The sequence below is a fragment of the Neoarius graeffei genome, chromosome 12 (assembly GCF_027579695.1).
Source record: "Neoarius graeffei isolate fNeoGra1 chromosome 12, fNeoGra1.pri, whole genome shotgun sequence".
Classification (NCBI taxonomy): Eukaryota; Metazoa; Chordata; class Actinopteri; order Siluriformes; family Ariidae; genus Neoarius; species Neoarius graeffei.
Window position 1 is genome coordinate 39795668 of NC_083580.1, and position 18824 is coordinate 39814491.

Here is an 18824-nt window from a genome sequence, read left to right on the forward strand (position 1 = left end):
TGTAGCTGATGAGGCCAACCTATGCTAATTTACAAGATTACCTCAAAAGATATTCCACAACAAATATCAGAGGTAGGTTCCATTTGTTTTTAGCCATCGTAAGCCCCTCAGAATAGCGCGGGAAAATTTCAAAATCTGATATTCCATTCAACATTGGCTGCCATTCTGTCCTCGTTTAAGATATCCACTATTCCTTCGCAATTTATCGTAGTGTGTGTCTGAAGTTTATTCTTACCAACTTTTAAGGAAAACCGATGAACTGCATAGAAGTGCAAAAAAGTATGTAAAAATAGGTTAAAACATCACAAATTCCAAAATGGCCAACTTCCTGTTGGGTGGAGCTAATGCAAACTGATGGGAAATATGTTTGTCTTAGTGAGGACAATGTTCCCTCCAAAACTCATGAACATCGGATAAACGTTGTGGTATCCAAAGCTATAAATTTGAATCCAAAATGTTAGGGGGCGCTATGATGTCTTATTGTCTCACCCAAGGCAAATAATCTAAGAACAATAAACTTTTTTGCTCTATTTTCACGAGTGCATGAAATTTCCTGAGTTTTCGAATATTTCCAAGGTGTCAAATCTGTAATTATGGAAAAATAATAATAAGTGTTGCCAGGCAAAACAAACCTCATCCGGTAGCACTTATGATGAATATGAAGGGAGATATCGCTAAAAAACAATTTTGACCTTTTTGGTGACCTTGACCTTGATTTTGACCTTGTGTGTGAACATACGAGGGTGAGTCAGAAAGTTCTAAGATAAATGAAAAAAAATTTTATTTATGAAAATAAAGCTATTTCTCTACATATTCTCAATTTAAGTCTAAACACTTCTGCAAGTGATCTTTCCATCTGAGAATTCCTTCTTTGTATTCCTTTTTTAATTCTTTTGAATTCCTTTTGAAATTATAACATCTGTCTTAGAACTTTTTGACTTACCCTTGTACTTGGCCAATAAATATAGTTCTGATTCTCTGCTGCTCTCAGCCAATCAGAACACACGGTACTGCACGATTGTTACATTCTTACAGCACGATGACATAGTGGCTGCCGCCTCTATATGAAACAGTAGCCACAAAAACATTGACCTTGACCAGATGACCCCCAAAATGTTGGAGGTTCTATTTGAGACCAATGCCCATCTATCCTGAAAGTTTCATTAAGGTTGGTCAAGCCGTTTTACCATAACATCATTGACAAACAAAGGAACCCTGCCGAAAACGGTACCTCGCCCCCTGGTGGACTCCGTCCTGGGCAAAGTAAAAAAAAAAAAAAAAAAAAGTTTTTTTATTTTATTTTTATTTTAAAACGCTGAAAACAATATGGCCCAATCCCTTCGCAATTTAAAATCCGCAACATCTTGACATGACGTATACTAAATATGGCATGAATCCTGCATACCGCCTAGGAAGAGTACATCAAAATGTAACAGGTGTTTTGGCAGTGGAATCATTACCGTTCAGATCCAAATAGTGGCACCACACAAGAGGCTCACTTTGGGAATGGAGATATTGTCAGAACCCTGATGTCTTATAACCTGTGAGGTTTGAGCGCTATCAGGCAAGGCATGGTGAATTTATGACACACTTCCTGTTTGCATGGCGAAACATACAAATTTATTGGTTCGCCATTTCAACATCATGCAAGATATCACAAATCCTGTCGCAAGTCAATTGACTAAAACAATGTACATTTCAGTTTTGTTCATCTTGGGGCACCCCACACACCTACCAATTTTGACACTGATAGGTGAAACTATATACCAGGCAGAAGTGTCAATGACATGTGGGGGCACTGTGGAGTCCAATGGACACACCCGGGGTCAAGCCTCTATCCCTGAGTAGCAGTGGCCAGGACTAATGTGAGTACCAAATTTCATGAGTCAAAGTTTTTAGGCAATGGAATCATTACTGTCCAGGTCCAAATGGTGGCGCTATACCAGAGGCTCAATTTGGGCATGTGGATATCATCGGAACCATGATATCCTATAACCTGTGAAGTTTGAGCCATATCAGGCAATGCATGGTGAATTTATGACTCACTTCCTGTTTGTGTGGCGTAATGTATAAATTTATTGGTTCGCCATTTCAACATCTTGTGACGTATCTCAAATCCCTTAGTAATTTAACATCAGCAACATCTTGACGTGACGTATACCATATATGGCATGGATCCAACAAACCACTTAGGAGGAGTTTGTTAAAACGTAACGTGTGTCAAAACGCACAAAACCAAAAATATCTCACTTCCTGTTGCAGCGCTCGAAACTAACGGTGTCCCGACGTCCCGGGGACCATAAAAAATGTCATCGGGACACAAAATTATCATATCTGGGACAATCCCGGGACAATGGAAAAAAATAGATCTAGAAAAAAAGTTCTACATTAATATTATTTACAAAGTCGTAACACATACGTAGACATTCACCTAATTTGTCAATTTTAATTTTAAAACGTTAACAGCGAAAAATACATCGTAGCTACACTTTCGATGCACCTGCATCAGTAGGCTACAGAGCAGCGCATTCTGTTCTAGAATCTTCGGCCGGAGTCCGCATTATACGGACTTGGAATGGAATTGCTACCGCACACGCTGCGCCGACTCTTGCCAGAACAAAAATGCTGAAGTGGTTGAAGCGGACCGACCGCGGGGAAGAAACTGAAAGCCCAGACATAACGTCTCCGGGACCTTCAGGATCCAAAGTGTCATCGCCTGGTCTGCAGGCAACGCTAGCAACTGAATGAACTTAATGAACACTGTTAGACACGTTATAAAATACAACAGGAATGATGTGGATGATATTGACGGAAGATACCGTTCAACAGAATAAGTGAGTTTTCTTGGTGTCTTTCTAGTTCAGAAAGTTTAGTCAGTCAGCAGCACAACTAGGCTAGGACCTGCCACTATGTTGATGTTGCTAATTTGCACCCACGTTTCGGCAGCGAAAGTTCATAAAATGGATAACGGAAAGTTCATAAAAATGGATAACGGAAAGTTCATAAAAATGGATAACGGTAATGGTGAAAATTATAAGTTGGCCTTATAAGTGCCAACAGATATTCAAGGTATAAGTAGATGAAATGAACATAAAAGGGGTCTTATTTTCAACTAAAGTGTACTGCAGATGTAGGGAGTTGAAACATTTTCTGAATGAGCTAGTTGGCCCCTTTACATAAACGGGTATCTATTCATACAGTGAGATCGCCAAAGTTTAATAAACTGAAAATGCAATAACTGTAATTTTGAAGTAGATGATGTATAGGACATGTGTCGCTTGTGTCTTGTGACTTATTGTAAAAATAATAGGGTTCAAAATCACATAGTTACAAATATAATAGTAACTTCATATGATAATATTAACCACTGGTTATTTCAGAGAGGAAAAAAATGGGGACACTATTGCTTCCATTCGGGACAATACAACACAGAATTCGGGACCACTGGGGGACACAAAGAAAAAAAGTTAATTTCGAGCCCTGTCCTGTTGAGTATGGCTGATGCAGCGTATAGGCAGTTTTGTTCAGTTCAGTGTCCTCCACACACTTACCAATTTTGACACAAATAGGTGAAAGTATATACCGGGCAGGAGTCTCAATGACACATGGGGGTGCTATGGAGTCCCCCGGACACACCTGGGGTCAAGCCCCTGTGGCTGAGTATCGGTGTACATGACTGGCGTGTGTACCAAATTTCATGAGTTTTCGAATATGTATAGGGTGTCAAATCTGTATTTTTGAACTAGGTGGCGCTATGGAGCCCACCTAGACTAATTTACCATATCACCTCAAATTGTATCAGAGAAGGGCAATTCCATGTAAATGTCAACCTCACCATGCAAAAATAAAGCAACATGTAATACATCAAAAACACTCCCAGAGATATCACTTAGGCCTGTATTTTACAGATGTGAATAAGTTGAACCAATTTGTAACCAACCTAATATGTCACTGTCAGTCTTTCTTTCTTATAATGTAAAACCCAAGCTAAAATCAACTTTGATCATGTACAATTCTATATTATTGCCACAAGCCACAGAAATGTATGCTAAAATCCACAAAACAGCAAAACAATAGCCATCCTAAATATTATTTAAGAACTTTGATAGTTTTAGCTGATATTTAGAGAGTTTTTCAAAGGGTTATGGTGGTTAAATTGCTTATTTTCTAAACATACGCCATGTCTATTTCAGACGCGTCACATCCGTAACGGAATTTCGTCACATCCATAACGCTGACTTTTCCTTCCGAAACTCTGCAGGAAATACAAAATATTTTAAACAAAGATTTTTTTAATATTCACCTTGGACCCCTCTATCAAATGGATATCTCCATTTCGACATTAGGTTTACAATTTCACAGAGTTTGATAAAAATGTACAGTCACCCAAGAAAAGTGATACTTTTTCTGTCACATCCATAACGCATCTTTTATTGGCATTTTCTGGCATGCCCTAGATGTACTATGAGAATTGTTCTTGTTCTATCACTTCTCCAGTATGGTACAGCCTTAAAATATGCAACACCTGTTTAAATACTGTGAGACAATAAAACATGCACTGGGTCATTTGTTGCCATTTTGAGTTAAAGTGTCATGTCCATAACGCTGGAATTGCTCAGAACAAATGTATGTGCAAAGTTTCATGAGTTTTTAGCCATGGTAAGCCCTTCAAAACAGCACAGAAAAATATCACATTCCATCCAACATGGCTGACTTCCTGTTGGGCAGAGTCAAATACAACCAAGTGAAATTTGTCCTGTATCACAAGAGTATTGATCACACCAAATTTCGTGCCAATCCAAGCAACTTCATCTCAACCATAGCCTGTTCTTGGGGGCGCTATAGAGCTCCATAACCACGCCCAGTCCTTTACTCAATGTAACTTTGTGATTTTACGCACATTTGATCAGTGTGCCAAAATTTGTACATTTTCGAGCATCGTAATTGCCTCAAAAACGAGTTTGTGCGCAGAGAAGAAGAAGAGGAGGAGTTAAAAATAGGTTGAAAACAATAGGGCTTTGCACCTACAGCCTGCACCTCGGTGCTCGGGCCCTAATTACCTAGGTTAGATGAAACAAAACTTGTCACCTTACTCAGTCACACCGGATTCGGAACGCCAAACGCCCACTTACGCATTCATAAGACTATTCACATGGTAATGGCATGCTAATCACTTTCACTCTTTCGATTTCGATTGGTTTTGCTTTCATGGTGGGAACCCCCACCGTAAACAGGATAAAATCTGTCAGCCAAAGTTTAGGCTATTTAGAGGTAAAACTTGTTGCAAGATGGCATGCGGATTTTATGCGCGTTGGATGATTCAGGGCAATAATTCAATTTCAGGACAGTGATTTAATTCATGATTCAGGACAGCGATTCAGTTCAGTCTTGAGAACTGAGACACTGTTGAGCAGTGCCCCTTTTTTTTTAAACTTTGACTCGATCCAGCCGAAGATCAACTCGAGTAAATGTAAATATTTCTTCTGTCTCTTATGAGCATATCAGTTGATATGCATGCGCTGTAGTGCATACACAGGAAAAATGACTGGAAAAATTGCTCAAAGTTAAAAGTATTTTCTTGAAAAATAGTTAATTTTGCTCTATTTTGAGTTTAGAGAGTAAAATTTAGAGTTGGAGTAAAATTATAGAATAATTGTGTAAGAGTAACAGAGTTGGTTGTGGCTCTGAACTGAGTAAAATGGTACAAAGTTAATTTCAAGACACACTGAAAAGAGTCAAATACCAAAATCAAGTCAAATACCAGATAAACGAAGCTGTTGTAAAAAGCAGTTTTAGAACTATGTTGGAATGAGTGAAAAAACATTACCTTACCCATTGTGACTTGACCTGATGGGATTAAGAGTTGGCAGTGGGAGGGGTTTTCACACTTCTCATGGAGTGGAATGGAAATTTTTACACTTCTCATTAAATGCCCCTCCCACTGCCAACCCTTTATCCCAAAACAATAGGACACAAATTTCTTTTGGTGGCCAGTTATTTGTCCAAATCAATGGAGCAGATTTAAGTTTTTGTGCTTGATACTGTACATTCCTAAGAATCGTGTCAAGTGACCAAAATGGTTCGTCACAATGGGTAAGGTAATGTTTTTTCACACATTCCAACACAGTTCTAAAACTGCTTTTAACAACATCTTCATTGGTTATTTTTTTAAAAGTACAATCATGACATACCTACTACGTTATATTATTGTAGCTAAACTTGAGCTGAATACAAAAAAAGTCATATGACTGAAAATACTGCTTAGATTTGTTGAAATTGACAACAAAATCAGACCATGCCAAAATCATTAGATTGCCAGAAAATACAGTCAGACACCAGAGGGTTAATCTGTAAAATACCCGTAAATAGCTTATCTTACTTTTCAGTTACATTGTGCTAGTTATGATTTGTAGTGTGTTTTATTGGATTTTTAGGCAACCAAAACATGAGATCAAGCACATTGGCGCTTTCACTTGAATTTATAATAATAATAATTTCAATTTATATAGCGCCTTTCACAATCCCAAGGACACTTTACACAGGAGTTTCACAAAAAAAAAAGGCCACACTAGGAAGAGTAGTTGGCTTTGAAGGAAGAAAGAGTGGAGCAGTCACGAAGTGATTGTGGTAACGAGTTCCAAAGTTTAGGAGCAGCAACACTGAATGATCTGCCACCCATAGATGCCAGTTTAAAACGTGGGACAGTCAGAAGTCCACAGACATAAGATCTGAGGGAGCGTGAGGGACAGTTCAAATGAATTAGCTCACAAAGATAGGAAGGGGCGAAACCATGAAGAGCTTTATAGGTTAAAAGCAAGATTTTGTATTTAATCCGAGAAATAACTGGCAACCAATGCAGTTGCTGTAAAACAGGAGTAATGTGAGCAGTGCGCTTGGTGAGTGTGAGGACTATAGCTGCTGAGTTTTGGATGTACTGCAGGCGGTTGAGCAGTGTGGCAGGGAGACCATAAAAGAGAGAATTGCAATAGTCAAGACGAGAAAAAATAAACACACTGACCAACATTTTGGCATCGGTTTCCAAGAGAAGAGGGTGGAGACGTGCAATATTGCAGAGGTGAAAGAAAGCATTCTTAGTAATTAGTTTAAAATGGGGTTCAAACGCAAGGGTGGAGTCAAAGAGAACTCCAAGGTTTTTTTTTATAACTTGGGAAAGGACTAATAGACACACCATCATCATCAATAGTGAAACTGGAGAAGTTCAGAACCTGTCTTTTGGTACCTACTAATAGAACCTCTGTTTTGCTAGCATTAAGTTTAAGGCAGTTCTTATGCAGCCATTGCTTAAGGTCAGTGATGCAAGTCCTTAGCAGCTGAACAGAGGCTATGGAAGGATGATAGCGATGTAGATGTGAATGTCATCAGCATAACAATGAAAGTTAAGGCCATGGTTACGAATAATCTGGCCTATAGGAGAAATATATAATATAAGAAGAAGGGGACCAAGGACAACCCTGAGGCACACCTTGAGCAACAGTAACAGTGGATGATTTATGAACACCAATAGAGATGAACGGTTGTCTGTTTGCTAGATATGACTGAAACCAGGCTAAAGCTAAGCCAGTAATACCAAAAGAAAATAGTCTGGAAATGAGTATCTCATGATGTACAGTGTTAAAGGCAGCTGTGAGGTCCAAGAGAACAACAACATTTGAGATGACCAACATCAGTTGAGAGCAGGAGGTCATTAACAACTCTTAAGAGAGCAGATTCAGCGCTATGCAGATTGTGAAAGCCTGACTGAAAGGGTTCATAGAGATCATTACAAGCAAGGAAAGTATGAAGCTAATGGCCCTTTTCCACTACCCTTTTTCAGCTCACTTCAGCCCAACACGGCTCGCGTTTCGACTACCTCAGAACAGCACGACTCAGCTCGCTTCAGCCCTACTCAGCTCCCAAAACTCGCACGGTTTTGGAGTGGGGCTGAAGCGAGCCAAACCGAGCCAAGTGGGGCTAGGGGCGTGAGGAGACACTCCCCTGTGCACTGATTGGTGAGGAGGAGTGTCCTCACACGCCCACACATGCCCCGCGAGCACGCTGGGATCTGTAAACACCGTAAACCCGGAAGAATAATAATTACGAATTACGAGAATTTCTGAAGCCTTATGCGCCTCGCCTCATCTACCGTATTTTCTGGACTATAAGCCGCTACTTTTTTCCTAGGTTTTGAACCATGCGGCTTATACAAAGGTGCGGCTATTCTGTGGATTTTTCTTCCACCGCTAGGGGCGCTCTAACCGGAAGTAGAATCAAAAATAAGATAGACGAAAAATCAATGCAAAGAAGAATTAGCAGATCTTTAGCAGATAGAACACGCACGACAAATTACTAACTGGTAATTATTTTCAAATCCAGCGAAGATGATTAAAGTGACTTGTGGTTTCAAACACAGGAGAAATTAAGGTAAATAAATACCGGTTATTTTCTCTTGGTTCTGTTCCGTTTTAATCAGCAAAGTTGCTGCCGTGTTAAAAGGCACTGTTCGGAAAGAATCTGTTCAGGTACATACATGTACATTTACAGTACAAAATCGTTCTGTACATGCAGTAAATATCTAATTTTTCAACATAGATATCTGCGGCTTATAGCCCGGTGCGGCTTGTATATCTATTTTTATTTTTTAAATAGAGCGGATGCGGCTTATATACAGGTGCGCTCTATAGTCCAGAAAATACGGTATACGCTCTTGCCAGTATCTGTTGGCGTTGTCGGTGACAACAAGCCACAGCACCAAGACCAGCAACACTAACGACTCCATGTCCTCCATGTTTATTGTTTACTATCCGGGTCGTGAGACTACCGCTTAAAAGGTCACTGATGTCACTGTTTGCGCCGCCTAACGACATCACGTGACGTCCACCCACTTTCACTAACTCCACCCAATGTGTCCACCCACTTCCAGCCAGCACGGTTCAGCGCGGTTGTAGTCGAAATGCAACTCCAACAGCCCCACTCAGCTTGACTCAGCCCAACTCAGCACGGTACGGCTCAGCCCAACTCAGCCGCGTTGGTAGTGGAAAAGCGGCATAAGAGGCTACAACTCGCTCCATTACTTTAGCTAGGAAAGGGAGATTTGAAATGGGTCTGTAATTTGACAGTGAAAAAGAATTTAGACCAGGTTTCTTTAGTATTGGTGTAACAGAAGCAATTTTGAGGGAGGTGGGAACAGTACCTAAAGCAAAACACTGATTAATCATATGAGCAATATAAGGGGAGATAGCAGATACACAGGATTTAAGAAGTGCAGTGGGTGCAGGGTCCAGCAGACATGAGGAGGACTTGGACATAATTTCCGATACTTTAGAAGAATCAACAGGAGAGAAAGCAGAGAAACAGCAGTCAGCTTTTTGAGAAAGAGCTACTTGCGAGACAGAAGAATGAATTTCAGAATGAAAGTGTTGGTAAATACTGTCAATTTTATCCTTGAAAAAAAAAAATCCAAAAAAGCCTGACACTGAGCAGGGGAACTGGGAGTGGTTGAGGAAGGAGGCTGAAGAAGTTTATTTATTGTATTAAACAGAGTTTTGGGTCTATGGTTGCCACTCTTAATGATGTTAGCATAGTAGGAGGATCGGGCAGCATTAAGATCATCCTTATACTTTGCGATGTGTTCAGAGAAGAGTGAAAGATGAATAGTAAGGCCAGTTTTCTTATAAAGGCACTCTAGCCGCCTTCCCTTGGCCTTCATGGCCCTAAGCTCAGATGTGAACCAAGGAGAGGCGCGATTTGCGGAGACCTATCTGGTTTTAAGGGGAGCGAAAGTGTTAAGTGTGTTAGATATACAGTGGTGCTTGAAAGTTTGTGAACCCTTTAGAATTTTCTATATTTCTACATAAATATGACCTAAAACATCAGATTTTCACACAAGTCTTAAAAGTAGGTAAAGAGAACCCAGTTAAACAAATGAGACAAAAATATTATACTTGCTCATTTATTTGAGGAAAATGATGCAATATTACATAACTGAGTGAGTGGCAAAAGCATGTGAACCTCTAAGATTAGCAGTTAATTTGAAGGTGAAATTAGAGTCAAGTGTTTTCAATCAATGGGATGACAATCAGGTGTGAGTGGGCACCCTGTTTTATTTAAAGGACAGGGATCTATCAAAGTCTGATCTTCACAACACGTTTGTGGAAGTGTATCGTGGCATGAACAAAGGAGATTTCTGAGGACCTCAGAAAAAGCGTCGTTGATGCTCATCAGGCTGGAAAAGGTTACAAAACCATCTCTAAAGAGTTTGGACTCCACCAATCCACAGTCAGACAGATTGTGTACAAATGGAGGAAATTCAAGACCATTGTTACCCTCCCCAAGAGTGGTCGACCAACAAAGATCACTCCAAGAGCAAGGTGTGCAATAGTCAGTGAGGTCACAAAAGACCCCAGGGTAACTTCTAAGCAACTGAAGGCCTCTCTCACATTGGCTAATGCTAATGTTTGAGTCCACCATCAGGAGAACACTGAACAACAATGGTGTGTATGGCAGGGTTGCAAGGAGAAAGCCACTGCTCTCCAAAAAGAACATGGCTGCTCGTCTGCAGTTTGTTGAAGATCACATGGACAAGCCAGAAGGCTATTGGAAAAATGTTTTGTGGGCGGATGAGACCAAAATAGAACTTTTTGGTTTAAATGAGAAGCATTATGTTTGGAGAAAGGAAAACACTGGCATAAGAACCTTATCCCATCTGTGAAACATGGTGGTGGTAGTGTCATGGTTTGGGCCTGTTTTGCTGCATCTGGGCCAGGACAGCTTGCCATCATTGATGGAACAATGAATTCTGAATTATACTGGCGAGTTCTAAAGGAAAAAGACAGGACATCTGTCCATGAACTGAATCTCAAGAGAAGGTGGGTCATGCAGCAAGACAACGACCCTAAGCACACAAGTCGTTCTACCAAAGAATGGTTAAAGAAGAATAAAGTTAATATTTTGGAATGACCAAGTCAAAGTCCTGACCTTAAAGTGCTGATGACACGTTTTTGACATCTTTGGCGATGTTTTATAACATAAAAAGTAATTCCCGATGATCCATATATTAATTCACAAAGGTGCCTATTTTACAAGTTATGATAAAAAACACGGCTATTTGGGCAAATTTGACGGGTCTGCAGCACCCAGGAGACGAAAGAGGAGGAGGAGCTATATGACGTCAGCGAAAGAACCTTCCTCCTAACTTACCAGTTTGTTGTTGATGCGGCAGGTGTTCAGTTTATCATTATTAGTATTTTTATTATACATTATTATACATTAATATATATATATATATATATATATATATATATATATATATATAGGGCTGTGCGATATATCGAATGTACTCGATATATTGCGAAAACTCTGTGTGCGATACATAAAATTATTATATCGTAACTATCGAGTATTTTATGGTCATCTTCCGACTTGCGTTTGTTTCGTGTTTAAAACCTTTTCCGGTGGTTTTCTCCCTGTCCCTCAGGCAGTAACGTGAGAGGCTGCCTAAGGGTAAAGAAAACAATAACGTCACGCATTCGCCAACCAATCCCGGGCGACATCTCGGTGCTGAAAGGAACTTCCGGGAAGATTTTCTAGTTTCGGTTGTGTTGCCAGATTGGGCGGTTTTAACTGCATTTTGGCGGGTTTTGAACATATTTTGAGCTGGAAAACGTTAGCAGTATCTGGCAACACTGCCGGCGGGAAGATTTCCTGGTTCCGGTTTACAGCGCTGACTCAGTTCGTGCAATCGCTGGTGTTGCATAGGCTACCGTGTAAGGTCTGGCAATTTCAGCGACAAATTACTTCCTAAAAGAACTAGTAAGGGGTCAGTCAACTGGCATTTTTTGGATATCGCGAGGAGGACGTGGAACAGCAAATGCCAGTTTGTAAAGTGTGCAAAAAAAAAACAACCTGTCATCACGAAAGGCAGCAGCACTACAAATATGTTCCATCACCTGAAACTCACCCGCTACAGTATGAAGAGTCTCCTAAACTCCGAACTACTTGCTCACGAGCTAAAACCCCCCACGAGCTAAACAAATGACCATAGCGGCCTCGTTCTCCAAAGCCCCCCCCATATGAGAAAACAAGTCAGAGATGGAGAGCTATAACGGATGCAATCACTAACTTCATTGCCAAAGACATGATCCCAATTAGTATAGTGGAAAAACCAGGCTTCCAAAAATTACTAAACACACTCGATCCCAAACATGAGTTGCCTGGTCGCAGACATCTTACAGAGAAGTCAATACCGGAATTATACACATCTGAGAGGCAGAGCCAGAAAACATTCAGTTCAAAAGTGTGCAAAGAGGAAAATGATGTTTTGCAGATCTCTCTCTTCTCTCCCTCAATCTCTCTCTCTGTTGTGAATGTTCCAGTGGTTCTCAGTAGTCAGGTTAATAGCTTGGAGATCTATTTTTTTAAATAATTTAATGAATGAGCACTTTTCTTATTTAGGCTAAATGTCTTTCTCAGTGTTGAGTTTGCACTTTATTGGTTTGAGCTCTGAGCCCCTTTGTTGCAATTTTCAAGATTGTTTTTGCAGTTTGTGCCACATCTTTGTTGAATAAAAATAGTCTTATTTCAACTCAATTGTGATTAATCACTAACATGAAAATTTAAAATGTGGTGTTGAAAACCACCTGTAAAGTTAACCAAGAATGTTATTTAATCTGCAGGGATTGTAGTGAAAACAGTAAAGAGTAAAAGTTAGATTTCATGGGGTCCTTTAGAGGAGATTTAAATATATCGAGATGTATATCGTATATCGTGAAATGGAGAAAATGTATCGGGATATTCATTTTTTCCCATATCGCACAGCCCTATATATATATATATATATATATATATATATATATATATATATATATATATATATATATAAATAAAATATAGTTATTATGCCTTCGCATTGTGTTGCCGGCTTTTGCTCCAAAACCCACAAGGATGGGGTAAGTTTATTCAAGTTTCCCAGAGATCCTGAGCTGCATGCGAAGTGGGTGAGGCAAGTCAGGCGCACTTGTGACAAGTGGGAGCCCTCACCAACATCCATCCTGTGCTCTGAACACTTCGATTTGGATTGTTTTGACACCCTTCCCAGCTTAAAAGAATCTCTTGGGTGTTCAGTTCAACACAAACGTGTGTTGCTGCCATCAGCAGTGCCTACAGTATTCCAGAGGGGGTCTACTAGTAGCTATGCCGGATCCAGCAGTCGCCTGGGACAAGGCGACTCCTCCAATGACAGTCCTCCTGTCAGAACATGTGTTGAGAAACGACATAAGATAAAGGTACATAGAGCTATAGAGTGCTCCAACATGATGCTAAAAATAGTAACCATGCGGTCTGCGCGGCCATCTTGGAAGTGACTCGCTCCAGAGCGCTCATAGAGTACACATCATAGAGTACACATTCATGATAATCATAAATGTAATCATAAAGTCGGCGTGATATCAGTCATGTATTTGCTTGTGAAAGCTTGCGGCTTTCATGTAACTGCCGCCTAGCAACGAGAGACAAAGGGTAAAGAGGGTAGGCTATCATAGATTCTATTCGGAAGAGATCAACACATGATTGCTTAAAAATTAGGTATTTTAACAATGCGCATCTGTTTTGTGATTATCGTGACACTTGTGTGTTATATAAAACTGTATGTCTTATCAGCACATCGAGGATCTTCCACCGGAGGCTTTAGCAAGTACTCGTAGCAACACTACACTTTACCCTTTGCCATGCGTTGTTGGGGAACGGTAGCAAGTACCCCGATGACCGACTTCAAGAATATGTAGAAAAAATTTAGAAATTATACTTTCCAAAAGTCATTTGAGCTTAGTGTATTGCATTTCCATTTATATTGTAGGTTCTTGCTGATGTTTTTGCGGAGTATGACGCAGCTGCTGAATCAGAAGCTGCAGAGTTTGTATGTACTAGTTGTGAACATTCACATTATTATCAATCTCATTTATTTAAAATCAGATAAAATCATGCCATCATGATCACTGCTTAAAGTACCAGTATTTGGTTGTTGAAGAGCTAGCACTAGAAAGTTCACCGGCGTTTTCATGCGCCATTTCCATTGAGTAGAACAGCCAGTGAACCGCAACGTGTTCTTCCGCTGACGTCACCACATGGCCGCAAGCCACGGACCCAGTTTTCTTGCGCTGTGCAATTAAAAGTTGGATATTCGCGTAACAACAGCTTCTTTTCACGTAATTATAACAGAAATCTAACATGTTTGCCATGTTGTATACTGTAGTTTATTTAAGAAATTGCATAGAGTCATGTTCGTGTCATCAGCACTTTAATCCAATTGAAATGTTGTGGAAGGGTCTGAAGTGAGCAGTTCATGTGAGGAAACCCACCAACATCCCAGAGTTGAAGCTGTTCTGTATGGAGGAATGGGCTAAAATTCCTCCAAGCTGGTGTGCAGGACTGATCAACAGTTACGGGAAATGTTTAGTTGCAGTTATTGCTGCACAAGGGGGTCACACCAGATACTGAAAGCAAAGGTTCACATACTTTTGCCACTCACAGATATGTAATATTGGATCATTTTCCTCAATAAATAAATAAATGACCACGTATAAGATTTCTGTCTCATTTGTTTAACTGGGTTCTCTTTATCTACTTTTAGGACTTGTGTGAAAATCTGATGATGTTTTAGGTCATATTTATGCAGAAATATAGAAAATTATAAAGGGTTCACAAACTTTCAAGCACCACTGTAGTATTATTGTAAATAAAACTGTATAATCAGGAGAGGAAACCTCAGCAAATTTACAAAAAGAAGAAAGGAGAGAGGCAGAGAAAGAATGCACATCAATAGAAGAAAGATGATGGAAAGAGACAGTAGAACACAGAGGAAATGTAGAAGAAGGCACACTGAGACAACACTCAATCAACTTGTGGTCAGTAAAACTTACATCAGAACCCGATACAGATACAATTTTTATACCAGTAGAGCAAAGTAAGTCAAAGTATATGACCATGATTATGTGTGGGAAAGTAAACATGCTGAGTTAAACCAAAACATTCAAAGACAGTCAAGAGCTCATCAGTAAGGGAGCAACTAATGTCAACATGAATATTAAAGTCACCCAGAAGAATGACAGCAGTATAGACAGATGAGGCTACAGTTTGCAGTTCATTCAGTTCAGACAGAAAAAGAAATGGCGATGATTTGGGAGGTCAATAGATTAAGATCAGCAACATCGGTTTGGGAGTGGAGATTTTCAAAGCCAGATATTCACAGGATGTAACATCATGAAAAACAATCTCTTTAAGTTTCAAACCACATTGGAAAACTGCAGCTAGACCTCCACCTTTCCCTGTGAGACGTGGCTTTGATATACGTGTGTATCTAGCTGGTGAAGACATATTTAAATATAGATGGTCCTCAGCCTGTTGCCATGTTTCCACCAGCAGAAGTATGTCCAGGGTCTTTTGGATAATTAGGTCATTAATGAGTGATGCTTTGTTTGTGATTTATAATTTTTCCACACAGACTTCAGTAAGAGGTAAAACTTTATAGCAGTGAACTTCTGTTCTGTTTCCATCATATCTGATAATGCAGTAATTATATTTTTCTTCAAAACATTTTAACCATTTAACAATTTTATGGAGGCTATTTATGGAGATTAAAAAATACTGTACAAATCTCTGATATTGTACAGCATAATGTTATCATAGTTATCATCCTTGGTTTCTCTAGATCAAAAGTTTTCAATCTTTTTTTTTTCTTCTTCAACCTAAGGCTTATCAAAGGTCAAACGAAAATATCAAGGCACACCAATGTAATTGGCTGTCGATTATGAAGAATATTCTGTGAACTCAAAATGTAAAAGTAGGTGACTGTGATTATGCAATGTATCCTAGCAACCATGTTGAAGGTTAGTGAACTAATGTGGCGAGCATGCGTGGAAGAAGGAGTCACAAGACTGAGATCTTGGCTTCTTGGGAAATCTCCTGTGCACCCAATGTCTCGCGGATCTTGGAGAGGCTGTGTTATTTGACTACATGATGTATGCCTATCATGAATACTGCCTGGAGGTGATCAATTACTGCAGGAGTTTCAGCCATAGTGACTCATTGCTATTTAGCCCCTAACTCTCTGAGCTTAAACATTAACAGTCCCATGAGCCTTTGCGCTTGCAAAGTAGAATTGCCAACAATTAGAGCGACTGCCTTTTCTGGTCACTATAATAATTATCCGTCTCTCTGGACCTAAATTTATTTTAAAAATCAAACTCCGAATGGGAATAAAGGCCATTTGGATTAAATTTTTTTTAAGATTTGTTGTAAACAAGTGACTACCTACAAATGTTTTTATTAAGAAACAGTGTCCTTGGTCTATTTAAAAATACTATTTCATTAGCCTGTATAAAAACACACTGGGTGCTTCAGAATTCCAAGGCACACTTCACTTTGTCTCACGGCACACCAGTGTTGAGAACTACTAACCTAGATCACCTAAATTTAACACCCCCCCCCCCCCCCCCCATTTATTTTATTTATTCATTAATTTATTTATTTTGGCTAGATGAAAATGGGAAAGACCAGGGTATCAATGTACGGCAAAAGGTCAAAGAAATGGTGGAGTTTGTCCAGGATGACGATAGGTTACGGGAGGAGAGGAAAAAAGCAAAGAAGAACAAGGACAAATACATCGGCGTATCATCGGATGGCATGGGAGGCTTCAAACAAAGTAACTGTAAGTAATGAGGAGTGAATGTTGTGCCAAATAATTTAAAGAATTTATTTGCCAACACTGAATAATATTCTAGAATCGAGTGTCCTCTTATTGGCTAGTACTGTGTGAGTTTCCTAGGGATTTGTATCATGTCCCCTAAAGCCATAGTGATTTTCATCCAACAGCAGTCCTGTTGTGACAGAATTAGAATTATTTGAATATCAAAACAGTCACTTCTTTAATCATCTGTACATCATGCATTTCATGTGACTCTGTGCCTAAAGGTTTGTGATCATGTTGTAGAAACATCTCGTCTTTGTAATGGAACCACCAATATTTTTTTTTCTTTTTTTTTTTTTTCTCCTTAGATCTGCCTAATCAAACGATGATTGTGTCCCCATCATGTCATTAGCATTAGAGGTTACACAATGCAGGTGTTTGCACTTGGATTTCTGACGTTTGCTTTCATGCAATCATTTCTCACTTTGTTAGTCACAATTTGTCACTTATTGGTGCCATATCAGAATTTGTTTTAGTCTCACAGGAACAAACTGCTTTTGACATAGTTCATTTTGAATAGTATCTTGGGTATTTCATAAGGTATAATTTTACTCAAAGCTTTTTTTAATACATATTTGACTTTACCAAGGCATAGTTTTATTTTCTTTTTCACACTTAAAAAAAAAATGCATAATGAGGCTTCTGAGTGACCAAAAATTCTTCCATGCTTTGAGTTGCATTATATGGGATCAAACCAAACACATAATAAAAGTAAAGATTTACTATAGCATGTGATATTCCTTGCCCTCCCTGGTAGCTAGCTATTATACAATGTTTAGCTTGATGCAAATATGTTGCTTACATGTAATGGTTTATAATGGAACTGTTGTACACGTTACTTATTATGTGTGATTTGTGGAGCCTTGGCTCTGTCCAGGTCTGATGCGGGTGTTAGGGATGAAAGCTAGATGGTGGGAATTGGCAAAAACACTGCAGGAAGGATATTTGAAAATGTGGTAAAACAAAAATGGTTAAAAAAGTTAAACTGGATTAAAGTTTGTCTGAGTCATCTGAACATTTGAACGTTTAACGATGTGTTTTGTTCAGTCTCTGGTTTTAGAATCATTTTATAAAGTGTATGTATTGCTTCCTGATATTCCTTTGTTTCTGTCCTCAGCTGGAGAGCGGTTTGACTCAGAGACTAAAAGCAAGTGGGATGAAGAATGGGAGAAGAGCAAAAGTGGATTTCCTTTCAGTGAGAAGCTCGGCGAGATCAGCGATAAGATTGGCAGCACAATCGATGACACTATTAACAAGTTCCGCAAGAAAGAAAGGGATGACTCTCCCGATCGAATCAGGTGAAACTTATCCCAACTCTGTGGGCACGTCTACTAATTGATCTTTGGTTGGCTTCAAGGGAAGCCAGGTGTTGGATGAGCCACACGTTATACTCTGGGCTGAAGGAAACTGAAGAATTTGAGTTAAGAGTACTTGAGTTAAAGGAGAACTGAAGGCAAAAATTTTTTATCATCAAAATTCTATTTATCTTGTTTTATTAAATATAGGAATGCATTTTTGATAGCTGTTTTGCCACTGCTATAGATAGTTTTCACATGACGTCACAGAGTCGGGGATTCCCTAGTGGCGGCCATCTTGCGGATCAAGCTTACCGTACGGGTCACTGAGCACACATTGTAACGTGCGAGTACAAAGTCTTCAAAAGAACCCAAGCAGGCTATTTAAAGCTAGCAATGGTGCACACCTGTTGTATTCACGGCTGTCGTAATAGGTCAAATGATGAAGTCAAGCGGAGCTTTTATGGAATTCCCACTGTATGGGAGCACGAAGGCGAGCAAACAAAGAAACTCAGCATACAAAGGAGAAATCTATGGCTTGCGAGAATCAACCGCAAGGATTATCAGCCTTCCAAACACAGCAAAGTCTGCTCCGATCATTTTATAAGTGGTAAGTTGTTTAAATAAACAATCAATTGTGTTTAAGTTTGTTTTTGGAAACCAAAACATGTGAACAATCTCTGGAGAATGCCTAACTGGAACCGCTGAGTGTACGTTTACATTGTAATGTACACTTAATATCGCTCGTTTGTCACGTTTCTATTTGAAACTTGTCACTTCACTCACGCAAG

The 18824-nt window shown here is 39.5% G+C and overlaps 1 protein-coding gene across 8 annotated transcripts in view; it reads left to right on the forward strand.

Annotated features, from left to right (window-relative positions):
• Nucleotides 1-18824, forward strand: part of clint1b (clathrin interactor 1b) — a 132077-nt gene that overhangs the window by 85329 nt on the left and 27924 nt on the right. For 7 of the 8 annotated variants that reach the window (XM_060935881.1, XM_060935877.1, XM_060935879.1 and 4 more), the window contains 2 exons: nucleotides 16529-16699; nucleotides 17856-18036. In XM_060935881.1, coding sequence (XP_060791864.1) covers nucleotides 16529-16699; nucleotides 17856-18036 — 352 coding nt within the window. The remainder of the gene's footprint in view (nucleotides 1-16528; nucleotides 16700-17855; nucleotides 18037-18824) is intronic. The other variant, XM_060935885.1, reaches the window with a different exon arrangement.